This window comes from Malus domestica, chromosome 04 (genome assembly GCF_042453785.1).
Source record: "Malus domestica chromosome 04, GDT2T_hap1".
NCBI lineage: Eukaryota > Viridiplantae > Streptophyta > Magnoliopsida > Rosales > Rosaceae > Malus > Malus domestica.
In genome coordinates, this window is record NC_091664.1 from 6,170,644 (window position 1) to 6,190,434 (window position 19,791).

Genomic DNA, 19,791 nt, shown 5'->3' on the forward strand with positions numbered 1-19,791 from the left:
TATTTTAATGTATTAGTTACATTTAAATTTAACTTTTATTTCATTCATCATAATATATTTTAATGTCTACATTTAGGCAACTAATTTTTTTTATAATATATATTCCGATAACAATTTTGTATGTTCTTCATTCAGGTACATTAATACATTTGAATATTTTGGTATATCCATCGGTACAAACATGTAGTTACATTGATTCAATATAATGCATTTTGGTCATTATAATGTATTTCGTTACATACACTTTGGTACACATATTTGAGTATTGATTTTTAGGTACATTAATTCAATTATTATATTTCGGTAAATACATTTAGGTACACACATTTTGGTACTAATATTTAGGTACATATATTTTTGGTATTGACATTTAGGTACATACATTTCAGTATTAACATTTAGGTACATTAATTCAATATAATACATTTCGGTACATACATTTAGGTTCATTATAATATATTTCGGTACAATCATGTCGGTACAAATATTTCAGTACAAAAAAGTCAATTTTATATATTTTGGCATAATCATTTCTGTACACTTATGTATTTATATATTTTTGTATCACAAATTTCTTTTAATATTTTCTCATTTACATTCATTTCTAATTAAAAAAACTAAATATGAGCATATTAATAAAATTAAAATTTAATATGGAGAGATTAAATAAAAATAAACATTAAATAACAAAAATTGAATGTAAATTTTGATAAAAGTACATTCAAGGGATTAAATTGAATATTTAATCTAGCACTAGGTTTTTTTTAAATTTTAATCTTTTGCAAGGACTAATGTTCAAAAACCCCAAATTTATATGATGTTGAGTAAATCAAAGCTTTTGCATAAAAATTTAAATGATGTTGAGTTTCTATGCTAACTACCAATTGGTTTTTAAATTGAATTGAAAAATTCAGATGAACATATATTTCTTTTGCATGAATAATGTGGTTTTCTAAAATAAAAGTCCACCCGAAATAAAGCATGCCAGTGTAAGAAAGGGAACCCTTTTCTCATCAAAGCTGCATTTGTTATAGAAAAGTTCTGAGAAAATTGGTAATTGAAAAAGCAAGACTTGAAGCTTCAACACAAGCAATGATGGAGAGTCCAGCAGTCCCAACACATTAGAATATAGTAGACTTTTGTAGTTAGTCAAATGGCTGACAAACAAAGCGATTACTGACTTCCTTTTGAAATGAAGGTCATCATCCACCAAACCCTTTGGGGTGATCATGCAACGTCAATGGAACATCTACCTGTTTTCTATACTATATATGATCTACTTTTCTTTTTTCATATTCCGAGTTTCTAGTTCAACAAATTCATCCGTTGAAATTCTGTTTAGCTTAACTTATTACTCGTATAACAATAAGGCATATAGTCTAATGATACTAATTCTCTCAAACCATCTCTGGATAGAGGTAAGACCTATTTGTATTGTGAACCATACATTTATTAGAGACATAATTAAGATGCGATATACAATGTGATCTTTCTAGCATTATTCGAAAACTATTTACATATCCTATAGTTTGTCCGTTACGACCACGCTCACTACAAGTTTACCTCATTTCAACCCGTGACAACAAAAAATCAGTTCAGTCAGTGAATCAGTGGAGCCCTAACCCTCTTTCGTCTGTGTCGCAGGTTGGGTGGTTGAGGGAAGGGAAAGGAAAGGGAAAGGGGAGTGAGCGATCAAACGAGATGAAGAGGGAGAGATCGACGACGAAGGGAGAGTTCGAAAGGAGAGAAGCTAGAGAGTGGGAGCGGCAAAAGGAGAAGAGTGAACGCGTTAGGTATAAGAGAAAGAGACCGGAGTAGGATTGTCTGTATGAAAGTTTCATTAACCAGTATAGTTCATCCGCTTCATGTGAAAAAAACTATAGTTTCAGAAGTACGGGTAGAGCTGCTTCTGCATATGCTGTTTTGGACCCATGATTTGGAAAGAATAAAAAAACACTTTTTTTATTTACCAAACACAAGTTTAGCTCAAACTTTTTCAAAAAAAAATTTGTTTTTTAAAAAATTTCAACAATATCAAATCAGCTCTAAGTATAATGAACAAGTTGTACGTTGTGTAATATAAATCGGTTGTTATATAATACTTTAATTAAATTCGCATATGTAGTTTATTCAGGCATTTAGATATAGATGCCTTAGCATTCTATTTCTTTTTATAAACATTTAGTGTGCTATAGGTTTTAGATTAAACCACCTCTAAAATGGAGCCATATGGTATAGTTTATAAAAGCTACAAGAAATGGGTATCCTACATGAAAAGTACGCAGTATTATTGGGCAACTTTGCTAAGAGATTTTTTGAAAACTTTGGTACTTAAATTTTGTGTATTATTGAAAATATATGTAAACAACGTGTACTAAATGTAAAACGTATGCGTGTACATATATCATGGAGTTTTAAAAACATCATATATAATAAGCAAATTGTTATTGATATTCTAAAAATCTAATTGTGTACTCCAAACTTTTTATATTTGGAAAGCAAAATAATCTTATGAAGAATGTACAATTAGATTTTTGAAGTATTAATAATAATTCTCTTACACTATGTTTGGATGAGGGAAATAAACTTGAAATTTGGATTAAAGTCGGAATTTATAAATTGACATGCACAAATTCTCTTGTTTGGATTCATAAATATAAAAATTTAGAATTTCCGCGTGGAAAATAAATTTGGAATTTGGGATCACCAATTTCCAAGTTTAAATTCTATGTAAATACGTGTCATTTTTCAATTTCTATAATTGAAAGTTTAAAAATAACAAATTTTGTATTCAATTACATTGGTCTTTTAGATTAACCAAACAAGAAAATTCACAAATTCTAGGAAATAAAATCCCGACATTTCAATTTCTGTCATTTTAAAATTCTTTAATAATTTTAAATTTCTTCATCCAAACATAGTGTTATTGAACAAATGAATAAACTACATAGAAAAATCTAATTAAATAATATTAAAATATTACAGGTCCCAAGAATGAACAATCAATCTCTGAACGACTCACCACTGCAATCACAATACTCGAGTCTCCTTCCAAAACCAAATTTGAATTAGCAGTTTGGAATTCCACTAGAAGCTCTGTTGCACGTCTAGCCGCAAGCATTTCAGCATGGGAAACCTATGTTCCCCGATGTGGAACATGGAGTCTCAAAACTCCAATAAACATATGACATATGAGTGTCTAGTAAGAAACTTTTCTTAACTACTTGAGTTATAAACTCATTATCAGAATTTCTAAGAACCCGCTACCATAAATATATTGGACACTTGAACTTGTAACAAATTCATTATCTGTGTAAGTTGAATATGAAATCTCCCACTCACAAATAGAGAGAATTAACATCATCAGACCATACTATTAGTGGTTATATGCGTAATAAGTTATGGTAAACATAATTTGAACGGACGAATTTGTTGAACAAGAAACTTGGAATATGAATGCACATATAATAGAATGATTTTATTCCATGTCCATAGTTTGGTTCATAAAAAAAGAAATAGAATGTATAGAAAACAGGTAGATGTTCCATTGACGTACGTTGCATGATCACCCCCACCCCCAAAGGCCAAATTAAGGGTTTGGTGGGTGATGGCCTTCCCTTCAAAAGGAAGTCAGCAATCACTATGTTTGTCAGCCTTTTGACTAACTACAAAAAGTCTACGATATTCTGATGTGTTAGGACTGCTCGACTCTGTCCATTGTTGCTTGTGTTGAAGCTTCAATCTTGCTTTTTCAGTTACCAGTTTTTTTTCAAAACTTTTATATTAAAATATGCATAAAATGCAGGTTTGATGAGAAAATGGTAATTGGTTCCCTTAAACATAATTGACGTTGCATGATCACCCCAAAGGGTTTGGTGGGTGATGGCCTTCCTCTCAAAAGGAAGTCAGCAATCACTATGTTTGTCAGCCATTTGACTTAACTACAAAAAAAGTCTACAATATTCTAATGCGTTGGTTGGTACTGCTTGACGATCTGTCCATTGTTGCTTGTGTTGAATCTTCAACTCTTGCTTTTTCAGTTACCAAATTCTTTTTTTTTTTCAAAACTTTTGTATATACAAATGCAGCTTTGATGAGAAAAGGGTTGCTTTGTTTCGGGTCTTGTTTTACTTTAGAAAACCACATTATTCATGCAAAAAAAAGATATCATTCAACTGAATTTTTTAATTCAATTTAAAAACCAATTGGTAGTGAGTATAGAAACTAAACATCGTTTAAGTTTTTATTCAAAAGGTTTGATTTCTCGATATGGACCTTCGACCTTCGATTACACACAACTCAAACACATGAATTGTGTGTTTTGATACCATGTTAAAGTTCAACTAATAAACTCAAAAGTATTATTCATGAATAAAAAACCCAAAATTATTTAAATTGTTGTTGTATTTGAACCACAATTGTTAACAGTTCTGCGTGTTTGGTCAACAAAAAAAATGGAGTTTTAACTAGGGGTGGGCAAACGGTTCCTGGATCCGTGGGGCGGGCCGGTTCTTTGCGGTTAGGGGCGGGTATGGGACGGGTCTAAAAATTACAAATACAAAACGGGCTAGGCCGGGCCGGTTCCTTATAAATAACGGGGCAGGCCGATTCAAAAAATTGGAAAAAAGGGGCCCCCGGCCCGGACCGTTCATTGCATCTATGATCTACCCTCTATTATTACTCATTTACCCTAACTATCCCCTCACCCTCTCTCTATCCCGTCTCCACTCTCCTCCCTCGATCTCTCCTCCCTCTCGATCTCTCTCGATCTCTTCCCTCTCGATCTCTCGATTTCATAGAAGATGACTAACGCCAGAGACGAACCGGGTGGAAGCAACAGCGGTGGCGGTGGAGGCGGATTTCATAGAGAGCAAGCAAAGACCTAGAATCCAATTGGGAACTCGATTATTTGCTCTGATGAAATACCCACTGAAGAAGAAGGCCATGTCGCTATTAATTTCACAGAAGTTGTTCCTTTTGCTTCGGACTACTATTTTTCTTTTAAATTTTTTTACTTTAGGAATTGTTTGTGATGATTTTTGTTGGGTGTAGCTGCGTTGTAGCTACTTTATCAAGGTTCGGTCCTCCAAAAAGGGGTTGGTGGCGTTTCTTTCCCCCCCATTTTAATTCTTTTTTTTTTTCGATTTTATTGTAAATTTATATAATTTGAATATTTTGCTTCGTGGCGTTGGTATTTTTTCTAAAGTTTATGATATTATTTCTGTAAAGATTTGTTCTTTGTGGATATGCACCCAGATATGTGCATTTGTGTGTGTGATTTTTTTCCTTGAGCGATTTGAGGATGTTGAGGAAGGCGATGAGGTCCTAGAGCGATTTGAGTCTATGTGGGGGACGAGCGCATTGAATCGTTTGGAAATGGCGGGGCAGCGGATGAGGGTCTTGATGTCGAAGACCGAGTCGAACATCGGGAGGAAGATCGAGAGGATGAGCAAGTCCGGGAGGCGATCAAAATCGGAAAAAAAAAAAAAAGTAAAAGGACCCGTGGACCCGTCCCAAACCGACCCGTTTCAAATGGGCCGGGTTAGGTCCGGTTCCAATGATCAAATTTACAATACCCGGCCCGGCCCGTCCCGTTTCCTATTTAAGCAGGTCCGGTCCGGTCTCTCTAAATTTGGGCCCGGCCCGGCCTGTGCCCACCCCTAGTTTTAACGAAACACTCTCTATACTGTTCACTTTTAACGAAAATGACATTTTTATTCTAAAAAATCATTCATGATACTATTCACTTACAACATCTTTTTGTCATTTTGATTAAAACTCAAAATTATTAAATTTTTTTTATTAGTTTCCCTAAAAAAAAAAAAAACTCTTGATTGAGTGGGTTTGATTATAAGAATTACATTTTCTTTTCTTTTCTTTTTTCCATAAAAGAGACGACGACAAGCTAGCTATCTTATCTGACAAATTTGACACAATACTTGGCTACTAAAAAATTAGTAGAAATTCTTACTTAAAAATTTTCAAAATTATTCGTTGTCAATTTATAGAATTTCGTGTTTATCATCATAACCGATAAATGACTCTATAAAGATCGTATTTGTAAAAAATCAATTAACACTAAGATTGTTTAGGCATCAAACTGTTTTAAAATAAATATACGGTATTGGTAAAAGCATTACGAACCGTCTATGTACTTGCTATAATAGATTGACTAAACGTCCTTAGTTTTAATTTATTTTTTGCAGATATAATCTTTACAGTGTGATTTATAGTGTGAACGGTTCTGATTATAAACACAAAACTCTGTGATTAAAACACTAAAAATTTTGAGTATTAGTTCCTACTCATTTTTTAGTAGCCAAGTATTGTTCTCAAAATTTTACGTGGCATTTTTTGTCACCTATCTCAAAGTTTGACGCCTGTTATTAACTCTACTTTTAAACACTGTTAATTCTTTGAAAAAAATTAAAAAAGAAAAAACATGAAAAGTTAAACCTAGAAGCCCAACCGTTCCTGCCACTCCCACTCCCACTCAGTGTCGACCACCACCATGGCATCCCACAAAGCTTCCTCTTCTTCTCCTCACTGAGAATCTCGTCGTCTCTTTCCAGATCCCCGATACTACCATACCCACTTTACAGTGGCCCGCCATATCCGGGTCCAGATCCTTAACCCCCAACACTTCACCAACGAGCTCGACAAAGGCAATGACGATTCTCCAATTTCAACACCCAGTGGACCACCATGGCGATGGTCTGGGTTCTTCACATTACATATATATTTTTTTTATTCTTAGTGTTTTTAAGTGAGTTAAAGAGCGTTTAAGTGTAGAGTTAGCAGTTGACAAGTCACAAAGAGTTTTGGATGCAAAAGATTTGAAGTCGCACTAGCATTAAGATTAAATAAAAAATTAACCACACAATATATGATAATTGATTAGGATGTAAAGATTCTTAACATACTCTCAATTTGAATTCGAACAGGATCCAAATCCGTCTAGAATTAGGATTAGGGGTGGTCAATATTAATTGTTTTCTAAGTTAGAAATTCCTTTTATAAAAAGAACTTGCACACATCACACGTGTGAGCGTATTTTATGTCACAATTCAATACACAACTCATGGCACACGCAGCAACCAAAAAGAAAAAACATCTCACCATCTTCCATTCCCACTAAGTCACTATTCCAATCATTTTACTTTTTATCTTACACCAAAAGGTATTTGTTTGACCAAATCATGTATACATAACATCTTAGGAAGGCTGCAAACAAAAAGAAAAATCGAATATTTATCCAAAAAGAGTATGAAACGTTCCAAAATATTCCGGTTTTTTATATTTATTTACCAAAATTATGTTTTGCAATCAAGTTTTGTATTTTATTGTTAATTTTGAATGCACTTTGTTTATTGTTTTTATGTTAATCATACACTTATATATTAAAAATAAAAAGCATATATCACAAAATAAACTGGATTTATATATAAGCATAAATTTGGTCAAACAATAAACTGGATTTAAATATTGAGAAATAACAATAAATTTGTAAGTACGAAAAAGTTCAAGAATATTAAAAAAACTTGTAAAAGAAATGAATTTCTAAATCATGTTTCCAAATTTATGAGATTACTCTGAATTCAAATATTCTAAAACTTTCGAATTTAAAAATTGTGATCCGATCTGACTTAATTCTACAATTTAAAAAAAATGAAAACGTTTTGTTTCCAATTCATTCATCTGACAATCAACCCCAACTGATTGAATCCAATCAAACTGCCCAATAACACAGTCAATTAACTTTCCAGAGGGAGGCCGAAATACCTCTTCGAGTCTTCTCGACCTCAGAATGATAGATTGCTACGACGAAGCCACCAACTGGTCCACTTTAAAAAAATTAAATAAAATCATCTTTCTAGGGCTTGGAGCTCAACTCATCTATGCGAACTCTCTATTTTTAAAATTCAAACGTAAGATCACTCACTTACAAATGAAGAAGAATATCACTAGACTGTTTTACTAAGTAGCTTTTCAAATGCATTACATACTCTAATGTTCATTTATTTACCATAAATGTATTGTGTTTGCGTTGTATGAAATAATGCTAAACTTAAACCCAATTTGTTAACCACCAATACCTATAATTTATCGTGCAAAATCTTATCGTTTTATTGCGTTGTATATTACTATCACATCAACTTCTGACTTAGATGCATTCAATCCACGAAAATCGAAATTCACTTTGAAATTTGAAGATTAATTTGGTACATGAAATAATTTACCAAACAAAGATTCAGTAAAAAGTGACTACAAATACAACCAATGGGTAAATAATGTATGAGAACCAGTACATCCTAAAATACATCTTGTATACGGTCAGAGGGAAGAAACCACTAAATCGTAGTACTAAATGATATGTATTTGTTAAAATCCACAAAAATTCACTTTTCTCGTTCAATTCTTCCATTTTTTTTCTTCCTACCTGCTACCACTATTTATTTTCATTTCCAAATTTTCATGATGTCAAACCATCGTATTAGAAAACCTAATTGGTCAATGATGAAGATAAAAAGGAGTTCTGGTGAACGTCGTTGACAAGAATGGGTTGGTTGTGTTATTTTTCATAATTTATCGGAATTTGAATTTGGAGGTTAAATGTTCATAAGTTGAGAATTATTACCTCAAAATGAGTTAGGTGCCACGCACATGAAACTAAATTAAAGGGCAATATGAAAAACTAAATGAGAAAATTGTAGCAATAGTCTTTCAACTTTAACCTTAATAGGAGAAATGATCCCTTAACTTTAGCCCAATTGAAACAATAGTTCCTCAATTTTAACTCAATTTTAGTAATGTTCTTCTAACATGGCTCATTTTGACAGAAGTTATGACGGAGTTGACGAAAAGAACCATAGTTGTACTTTTTGGTGTGTTAAAGGACAAATGGTAATATATTTTTAATTGAGGGAGCATCGCTTCAATTGGATTAAAGTTGCGGTACCATTATAACTTAAATGAGATAAACCACACCAGTAAAAGCAATTTACATTGTAACAGCATCGTCGTCATCCTGTCCATGTTGAGATTTTGTTTGAACTGTTTAATTTGAGATGCAGATACCCTCCTTGGCAAAAGTCTCCTTGAATTGCAGATTTGCGATGGCACAAAATAATAAGTAGGTGATTAACTAACTTGTAGCTAATCGTGCTGATATGACAGTAAGTACCAGAAAGAAAAAACACGATGAACCAACTCGGGAGTCGAGCACAAGTTCACAAACACAACAAACTCGCAATCTAAATCCCATTGCAGCTGAGCAATATATAACGTCAAGGAATTATCCGAAGATCGCTTAACCGTAGCAAGAGCACTCTCAGGGAGCAATCTCATTCTTTTTTTCTGTCCAGGAGTCCATTTCTATCTCTTTCTCTTGTATTACTTCCAGCTAGAACTGAATGCGGAAAATATGGGAAAGCATCTCGTGATGTATTTAACCAAAAAAGTTGTGATGCTTCCACATTCTCAAGTGATTTAGACCCTTTTGTACGCACATCTAATTCCCATTCCGTTTGAAGATCGAAGCTATATGAAGCAAATGGCAATGGCTTCGTTTCCTCTGAATGAATGAGCTTAATTAAAAACTGAATAACAAATGGCATAGGCTTCCTTAATTAATTAGGTCCAAACTTGTAACAAAGAAAGGAATAACATCCCTAACTAAAAGATTATACGTAAAAATTAAAAACTGAATAAGCTTAATTTCAGTAAATGAATCCATAATACTCATCATCCATATATTATAATCTAGGGGATACCCAAATACATAATATACCAAATAGTTTTCAAATTCGGAGCAGAACAGGAAATTATGTCAAGAGATGATGAATGCGAACGGAACATAGAGCATCAACCCAATGACAATGCCAAGTTGCCAACGGAGTCCACGATGAGCAAGTGAGCAAATCAGTCCACAACAGCAAGAGCTTGAAACTGTTTGTCCGAGAAGGCTGCTTCCATGACATGGTGCGGGCCAATATCCCCACCATTCTCCAAGAAGGACCTGACCAAATTATTAGACCAGCCACCCAATAGCGTCACCCCTGGACGAGGCAAAGCGATCGAAGGAAATTCCCAGCACCAAATATCCCAAATCAGAATGTGAGGCACCGCATCATCCCATACCCTTTGTCCTTAAACATGGTCCTTATGGCCTCGTACTGAGTCTCCCAGGCTGCGCTATCAAAAAAATCAGAGCCCATGTTGTAGTTGAAGATAAAGAGCTTCTGGATCATCTGATCTGGCTTCAAATTCTCATTGACAGTCACTTGGAGAATCAAATCAAATACCTTTCGCAAATGAACTACCAGGCGGCCGTCCATTCCCATCGTTGCAGGGTACTGAATACAGATGAGGAAGACGAAATAACAGAGCGTGGTCGTCCCCGGCAGCAGCCGGAAGAGGAGCGGAACTGATCAGCTTTCCTTTCCAGGCCGGCTCTTCATTCAGTTCACTCACAAAAAGTCCCAAACTCGCCGTCAATTCCCTAGCCCCGCCCATAATTCTGTTCATGTTACATACAGCGAAGCAGTTTCTGAATTTGCCACCCTCCTTGTGCTTGCGCAGCAATGCATTCCACTGAAGCTCAGCCGCCTCCCCAACATTCGCATCTTTCAAATATCGTATGATAAAATGTGGAAGCAAAGCATCGGGCTCTATGACGAAACTTAAATTGCCTTTGCTTGCTGTTGTTGCTGAGGCTTTCACCTGCTCCAAATATTTAATATCCACACCCCACCGTCTCGGGTTGAACCTGCCCTGACGCTTATTGTACTTCTGCAAGGGCGCCAAGAACTCCTTCCTCAGCCGCTCCCACTGATCATCCTCCTTTGATGATTGGTCTGGTTGTTGCGATTGCGACACCAAAGAGAAGAGCCGCCTGGCAGTGCTTTCGCTAAGCGCAATGGCGCGGATGGCATGGGCGTCTGTAAAAATATATTTGATTATTTTGACTTAAATTGAAAAGGATACAAAAGGCCTTTTATACAGACTCATTCTCTTGGAAGAGAATTAACCTAGCCTACAATTTAGCTATACAAAAAAGGAAGATTTTGTACAAATCAATTACAGACTTTGTTTCCTATTCTAAGCTAAGATATCAGGGATCTTGATATCATTGACTTCTCAACACTCCCCCTCAAGTTGGAGAGTGAACGCCGAGAACTCCCAACTTGCGTATGATGGATAAGAAAGCCTCCTTTCCTAATGCCTTTGTGAAAACATCTGCAAGCTGGTTTGAAGAGGGAATGTATCTTGTGACAACCGAACCATCTTGTATCTTGTCTCGAATAAAATGACAATCAATCTCTATATGTCTAGTTCGTTCATGAAAAACTGGATTAGCAGCTATATGGAGCGCCGCTTTGTTGTCACAATGTAGCAAGGCCGGTTTTGGGTGAAGCAAACCTAGATCCTTCAGAAGATATTGAAGCCATGACAGTTCACAACAAGTTCCAGTCATGGCTCTATATTCGGCCTCTGCTGATGATAAAGAAACGGTCTTTTGTCTCTTTGACCTCCAAGAGATCAACGAAGAACCCAAAAAGACGCAATAACCTGTAGTTGACCTTCGTGTCGTAGGACATCCTGCCCAGTTTGAATCACAATATGCACTTAAGTTTAAGTTGTTTTGAGAAGAGAAAAACAAACCCTATCCAGGCGTACTCTTCAAGTATTTCAGGATTCGGAGAGCTGCTTCCATGTGCGGTTGTCGTGGTTCATGCATGAATCGGCTCAACACATGCACGGGATAAGTGATGTCTGGCCTTGTAATAGTTAAATAGATCAATCGACCAACCAACCTTCTATACTTTGCCGGATCTTTAAGCAACTCACCAGTGTTAGAAAGTTTAACATTCTGCTCCATAGGAAACTCCACTGGGCGAGCTCCCAAAAGACCACTATCTTTCAAAATTTCTAAAGCGTATTTTCGCTGAGAAATAAAGATCCCTTTCTTTGACTGAGAAACCTCTATTCCCATAAAGTACTTCAAGTTACCAAGGTCCTTGATTTTGAAGTGACCATGAAGAAATCTTTTAAGAGCATTAATTCCTTCATGATCATTGCCAGTGATCAAAATATCGTCAACATAGATCAGGAGGGCTATAAAGGATTGCCCTTGCTGCCTCGTAAACAAAGAATAATCTGCCTTTGATTGGATATAACCAGCGGATTTAATTGCTTCTGAAAACTTTGCAAACCATTGCCGGGACGCTTGTTTCAAGCCGTAGAGGGATTTATTAAGGCGACACACGATATTCTCCCCCTGTCGCCGAAGACCAGGAGGAAGGGTCATATAGATTTCTTCATGAAGATCACCATGAAGAAAGGCGTTGTGGACATCAAGTTGGTGGAGAGACCAGTTGCGGGCAGCAGCGAGGGCTAACAAACAACGAACAGTGACCATCTTAGCAGTAGGGGAGAAGGTATCGTGATAATCAACACCTTCAAGTTGAGTGTAACCCTTGGCTACAAGGCGAGCCTTATAACGTTCAATAGAACCATCAGAACGATGTTTGATCTTATAAACCCAACGACAACCAATGGGAGTTTTGCCGACAGGGAGAGGAGTGAGTGTCCAAGTATTAGTGGCCTCCAAAGCACGGAGTTCAGAGTCCATGGCAGCATGCCAATGGGAATGAAGAGCAGCCTGAGCATAAGTGTGAGGTTCGACCTGCCGACTGATAGAAGCAAGGAAAGATTTTTGTTGAGGTGAGAAACGATGATAAGTGAGAAAATTAGCAAGAGGATACCTTGTACCGGTGGTAGGACCTGTCGACGAAGATGATGAATCGATTGGTTGGGTAGAAGGCAAAGTAGGGCAAACATAATCACTGAAGCGAGCGGGAGGAGCTGAGCGACGGTCAGAGTGGCGAAGCACGGGTGCAGAGGGCACGGAAGGTGCTGGAGGCACGGGCGCTGGGAGCGCTGATATGGCAGGATCAGGTACAGAGGGAGATGTAGCATCAGACGCGGGAGGAAAAGACTCAACAGGTGACACGGGAGAAACAATGGGTGCGGAATGATCAGTGTAGTCAAGAAGGGGTTGAGGTAAGACAGGTCCTGGTTGGTCATCGGATGGGGATTGATGTTGGTAAGGGAAAATATGCTCGTGGAAAATAACATCACGGCTTGTAAAAAACTTATGGGTGGTGAGGTCGTAGAGTTTATAGGCTTTTTGGCCAACAGGATACCCTAGAAAAACACACTTATGAGAAATGTGAGTATTTGTGGCATAGGCAAGACATCCAAAGACTCGTAAGTGGGAATAGGTAGGGGATGTGGAATAGAAACGTTCAAAAGGTGTAGTGTTGGAAAGAACTTTGGTAGGGAGACGATTAATAAGGTGAACTGCTGTGAGCACACATTCACCCCAAAAACGAAGTGGGAGGTTGGCTTGAAAACGCAAACTACAGGCTGTTTCAAGGATGTGACGATGCTTGCGTTCTACAACCCCATTTTGTTGGGGCGTATAAACGCAAGAGTGTTGGTATATGACACCGTGTTCTTGGAAAAAATCACGAAGGGAGAAAAACTCACCTCCATTGTCCACACGGATTTGACAAACAAGTGTATTAAATTGAGTACGAACATAAGAGAAAAAATTCTTAAGGAGGTGTTGGGTCTCATTTTTGTGATGCATAAGAAAGATCCATGTGAAACGAGAATAATCATCTACTATAGTCAAAAAATATTTGGCTCCACAAGTAGAGGCAATTTTATAAGAACCCCAAATATCACAATGAATTAGATCAAAAGGTTTCTTGGTTGAAATGGTACTAACACCAAAAGGTAAACGACTTTGCTTGGCTAATGGACAAACATCGCAAGCATTATTAGACTGAAAAGGAAAATGTAACATGTTTTTGGACATAAAATCTAATCTAGATGATGACAAATGACCTAAACGTCGATGCCACAACTCTGTAGGTGATAGAACGATATTGCAGAAACGCCTCGAAGTGCCATCTTGGACAGGAGCCAATGCCACCAAATAGTAGAGTCCTCCTCGTTGCTTACCCAAACCAATCGTCCTCTTCGTGGTCAGGTCCTGCAAAATACACCAAGTGGGAAAAAAGGTGACGGAACAATTTAATCCTCCAGTAATTCGACTTACTGACATCAAATCTACATTAAAAGTAGGCACACACAACACATCTCGTAGCAAAAAGGTAGAACTCAAAGGTAAATCTCCAGTTGATACAATAGATGCTTGTTCTCCACTGGGCAATAAAACTGGCAGCATATTAGTATTTTTCACACTATGAGTGAGCAGTTTCGGTGAGGAGGTGATATGGTCCGTCGCACCACTATCGATAATCCATCGATGGAGATGCGAAGGATTTTTTGACAAACCTTTGGTAGTGGTGGCAGCATTGGCTTGTGGGGCTGCAAATGCATCTTTGCCATTCATAATACTGAGAATTTGTTGAAATTGAGAATCTGATAAACCTGACATCACAGACTGCATCTCTTGCACAGAAGGTCCTTCAGAGGAAACTATGTGAGCTGACGATGAGCCGGTGTCTCGCTTGGAGCGATTCCCACCACGGGGATTGGATTTGTTGGTTTTATGAAGACGATGCCCAGGTGGATATCCATGCAACTGATAGCAAGTATCAATAGTGTGGTAATCTTGATCGCAGTGCGTACAATGCATGGGTTTACGAGTGGAAGAGCCTGAGGACTTGGAATGGTGGCCCTGGCGAACTGCCATGGCTGCTGTTGCAGTAGTGGTGCGAGAAAGGCTCAAGGAGCGCTGTTTCTCCTCCTGTGAGATTGAGGAGTAAGCTTGACGTACAGTAGGCAAGGGATTCATCAAGAGGATTTGTCCTCGAACAGCACTATATGAATCATTGAGTCCCATAAGGAACTGTATCAACCTATTCCTTTCATTTTGAGCACCACATGTGCATGAGGATGAATCATTGTAGGAAGACAACTCGTCCCACAGACTCTTCAACTTGGTATAGTAGGCTGCAATAGAAAGTTGATCTTGAGAAAGACACGAAATATCCCGCTGTAATTGAAAAATCCGAGGAGCATTACTTTGGGAGTATCGCTCTTCCAATTCGTCCCAAATCTCATGAGCACCAGTCATGTAGAGAATGTTGTCTGAAATATCTGAATCGATTGAGTTGATGATCCAGGCAACAATCATGTCGTTGCATCTCTTCCATGCAGCATGATCGTTCGGTTGGGTTTTTGCTGGTGGTTGTGGAACAGTGCCGTCAACAAAACCAATCTTGTTTTTAGCACTCAAGGAAATCTTCATGGCTCGGGACCAGGTGGAATAGTTGTCCCCATTAAGGGGTTTCGAGACCAGCACCATAGCTGGGTGGTCTGAATGATGAATGAATAGTGGATTGGAAGCATCAGGCTTGCTTTCGCTCGAAGTTCGATCATCGGCCATGGCTAATGATCAACGAAAAAAAAAACACGCTGCTTGTGATGAACAGCGGCAAAGAGAAACAACAGCAGAAAAAGAACTAGGGTTTCGACCTAGCTCTTGATACCATGTAAAAATATATTTGATTATTTTGAATTAAATTGAAAAGGATACAAAAGGCCTTTTATACAGACTCATTCTCTTGGAAGAGAATTAACCTAGCCTACAATTTAGCTATACAAAAAAGGAAGATTTTGTACAAATCAATTACAGACTTTGTTTCCTATTCTAAGCTAAGATATCAGGGATCTTGATATCATTGACTTCTCAACAGCGTCGGAGGGGAATGTGGTGAGGAAACAGTCTGCGGCCTCGGAGACGTAGAGATCAGCAAAAGCATCAGCATCAATAGGACGTATAACAGAATCATGTTCCCGAGAATCATCCTCGTCATGATCGTCGTCATCAGTTAAATAATCAGAAGGCTTGAGTTCCAAATTTGTTCTGCTGCATCTTTTGAATATCGGACTTGAGCCGCTCCACGAAAATATCCATAGCGCGGTCGTGCAAGGACTTGTAATGCGGATCGCGGTCGTATCTCTGGCGGTGTTTCTCCTCCATCTCCTCCACCTCCGTCTCCTGCTGGTCCTGCGGAAGGAGAAGGCTGTAGAGAATCTCGACAATGGCGTACAATCCCCCGAAAGAGTCAAGGTTATGCGCCAGAGTTCTGGGGTGGTTGTGGTGGAGCCAAGACGTGGCCGCGGACGAGGCTTCCGGAGAGAAGTGATTTGTGGAGAGGTTGAAGATAAGCTTGAGGGTGGTGAGGGGGTTGTGGGACCAGGCGAATGGGAGCCGTTGCTCGAGAGAGTTGATGAGGGCAGTGTTAGTGTGGGAAGTACGGGCGGCAGATGCTGGTGGTGGTCGCACCTTGAAAAAGATATCGAGGCACGGGTAGCTGTAGAAGGAGGAGGAGGAGTAGGAGGAAGCCATAATCTGAGGCTTAGCGGCGGCGTCAGCCACCTTGGACGCTATGAATCTTGTTGCGAGGTGGATTTGCGGAGGAGGAGCGACACCAACCACCCTTGTCAGTGAAGGAAAAGAAACAATGCTGCCTGGCCAGATTCTTCATCTCTAAATCTCAAATTCAAATTATGTCCCTCTCCGTTGGGTGGCGGTTGGAGTAGGAATTGTGGATCTTTATTTGTTGGAGAAGAAGATATGAGGATATAAATTGGGTCCGGGAGTTGTGCGTGTCATGTAATTCTCATGATTATTTATCCTTGTTTTCCAAGTAATACGATTAATAATCTATTAGGATTTATAAAAATCACAGTTTAATAGAATTAGGACTGCAACCATCTTTCACTTTTTAACAAAAATTACAACAACAAAGCCTTATTGATCCTTCTAAATAAGAATTTTTTATTTTAGAAAAAGTAAATGATTGTTTGGTTCAGAAGAATAGTTTTCCTATTTGTTTGTTTGTAATTTTCTGTTTCGTTTTACAAAACCATTTCATTTATAAATAACGTTAAGAGAGCGTGTGATACTTTTTGATCCCTCACCTCAGCTGGGTTGATAAATATCTTTAGCTCAATACGTAATTAAGATTGTTTGTTCAATTTATTGGAGCTGAGCAGTGTGCCATTCCTAATTTCTTTGGTTTACAATTGTCACGCAGCTCATGCTGCCATGGTTCCACGCTTGTTAAACTACTTTTAGTTTGAACAATGTTTTGCGAAACCCATTCTGCCATGGTTCCACGCTTGTTAAACTACTTTTAGTTTGAACAATGTTTTGCGAAACCCATTCATTAAACCACTCTATTTTATATTAATTCATATATATATATATATAGAAAGCAAATAGCATAAACGGTTTTACGTGCGTCCACGTTTGCCTAATTTATTTATCTAAGAGGCAAAACGTTTTTACGTGCATCCACATTCGCCTAATTTAAAATATTTAAAATAGCACTCTTACTTAATGCTGCTTGCTTCAGCACTTCTTCCTTCTCTTCTCTAGAGTGACCTAATGCTCCTTGAGCACTTTTTCCTTTTCTGGAGTAACCTCTATCCCCACCCTCTACTTCCCTTTTGAAATTGCCAGAGTTATCATCATTTATTAAAAATTCCACTTTCCAACCATGCTCCTCAGAAGAGGCAAGCTTGCAGAGGGCTTCTGCATCTTGGAAATCTTCAACAACAACTCTCCTATGGCTCTGTAGCTCCTCCCCGTCTCTTAGAAAAGCCGCCTTCTTCGCATGGAAGTTTTCTAGCTTTTCAGAGTCAACATTTTGGTTATTACTTTCGAGGCTTCTCACCTCTCTCTTCAGGGGAAGGTAATCATTTTGTTTGTTTGATTTCTTTCTAATATTCAAATAATTATTGTTGTGTAATCCTGATAGCATTGTTGCTGCAGCTTGAATAGATATGTACCAGAGCATGTGAGATGCTCTTGCGCAGCAGTATGGTGGCTCTGCAGCTCACAACACTGTATGTTCTTATTTTATTCTTGGGTTAGAGCATGTATATATTATCAGTTGGTAGATGTCATAGATCAACCCCTATATTCTAACGTAAAGTAAAAAAAGAAGAAAAACTCTAACTCTAATCAGATGTCCACTGAAAAGAAAACAAATCACATTACAGATCAATACCTTTTTGCAATCTTCTTGACAACAACAACTTATCTGGGTATCTTCTGCCAGGGTTCTCGGAGTTGCCAAGCTTATTAATGCTGTATGTTTTCTTACTTCGGAACATAAATTTGTGCCTTAATTATGTTTTCATCCTTTCCTTTCTTGCATTTTCGTACCGTTGGGAACAATTCTTTAGACTTTCCTTTTTCTACAACATAATTTGAGGGATATCAAGTTTCTTAGCCCTATAATCTTATTTGTTTTGCAGTCAAGTTGACAACAACAACTTTGGTGGGATTACAATTCCAGATTCGTATAGCAACATGTCTAAACTGTTCAAGTTGTAAGTGCTGCTTATGATTCTATGTCTTTTGGTAAGTTGTAAGAGCTTTAAATCTCCATTTTTTCATACATCAGATTTAAAGCTCCAACTACGGAGGTGTAAATCCAAAAGATTTGTGATTAACCATAGCAACAATAGAGGGAATCATAGTTTTTGTTGGGAAACACATTTCCAACCACTGTGCAGGGAACATCTCCCGTTTCTATCTGATGTTATATCACATTAGGTGATGGTGCTAGTTGTTTGGAATGACAATCGAGAAGTAGCTCTTAATATTTAACACAACGAATCATGTCAACATTGAATATCTTTGTGTTTTTGTTGATTCTTTCAGGAGTTTGAGGAACTGCAACTTACAAGGGCCTATTCCTAATTTCAATAGGTTTCCAAACCTTGGTTATGCATAGGTTCAAGTTTAATTGTGTAATAAATGGAGAGATTGATCGCCGTCACTCATAGCTGCGTTTCAGGAAACAAGTTTATCTCTTGCCAATTTTGTGTACCCACTTTTTATTCATGATGGTTAGTGCTCGCTTGCAACCCAATTAGCTGCTATAAAGTTTTGCGTTTTACAATCGGTTCATGCTTAAACCTCTTCCAATTTTGCAATTCTGTGTAAATCTTGCAGGTCAAGATGGGACACATATCTGGGCAATGTTGGGATGTCTAGGCTTGGGTGGAGACGTGGACTTATAAAAGTGGTGAAGTAGCTTAGCTCTATCTCATTAGCTCTCATCTGTTCTGTTTAAAGCTCATTGGTGCTGGCTCTGAGATTTTTCGAAACTCTCCGTTTTCGAAATCTGAAGCTTAGAATCCCATTCAACCACAAGGAACTAGAATAATTGGAAAAAAAAATGTTTTGGCGTCCAAAAAGAAGCATGTGCAATCCTCTAATTTTATTAATATAAAAGAAGTGATGCAAATCCAGTAAAGATGTAAATAAGAGCTATTAGTGGGGAAAAAATAGTTGTGTTTGTACCATACTTAGGGCCTCCATATTTAGATCTCGTATAAATACTCGGGAGATTCAAATGTAATTATGTAATAAAGGAAGGGGCAAATATGTAATAAATGAGGAGCCCTTATTCTATAAAATGACCTCTCACTCTCCTCATTAAGGAGGCCAATTCCTAGGCCATGAGAAGCCTCCTCACATCCCCTAAGCTCTAAGCTCTCTCAAAGCTCTCACTCTCATATTCAGAGCTCTCTCTCCCTCAGAAATACAATATCAGTGTGGACGTAGCCTAAACCTTGGGGTGAACCACGATACATCTTGTGTTATTTACTTTCTTGCAGATTCACGGTCAGATTTACGTTGTTCCAAGACCCTTCCGGTTTTGTGCATCAACATTTGGCGCCGTCTGTGGGAAACGACACGAAAAACTATGTCGGTTCTCTTTCATT

General features: G+C 37.8%; 1 protein-coding gene across 1 annotated transcript; it reads right to left on the reverse strand.

The window, feature by feature from the left end:
- Positions 1–9,921: 9,921 nt before the first annotated feature.
- Positions 9,922–15,427, reverse strand: LOC139194951 (uncharacterized). Its single transcript, XM_070820112.1, has 6 exons — positions 14,371–15,427; positions 11,817–13,209; positions 11,513–11,601; positions 10,305–10,940; positions 10,141–10,189; positions 9,922–10,018 (listed from the first exon to the last, which is right to left on the reverse strand). Exons 1-6 carry the CDS (start codon positions 15,425–15,427, stop codon positions 9,922–9,924), a joined length of 3,321 nt encoding a protein of 1,106 aa, XP_070676213.1.
- Positions 15,428–19,791: the final 4,364 nt, after the last annotated feature.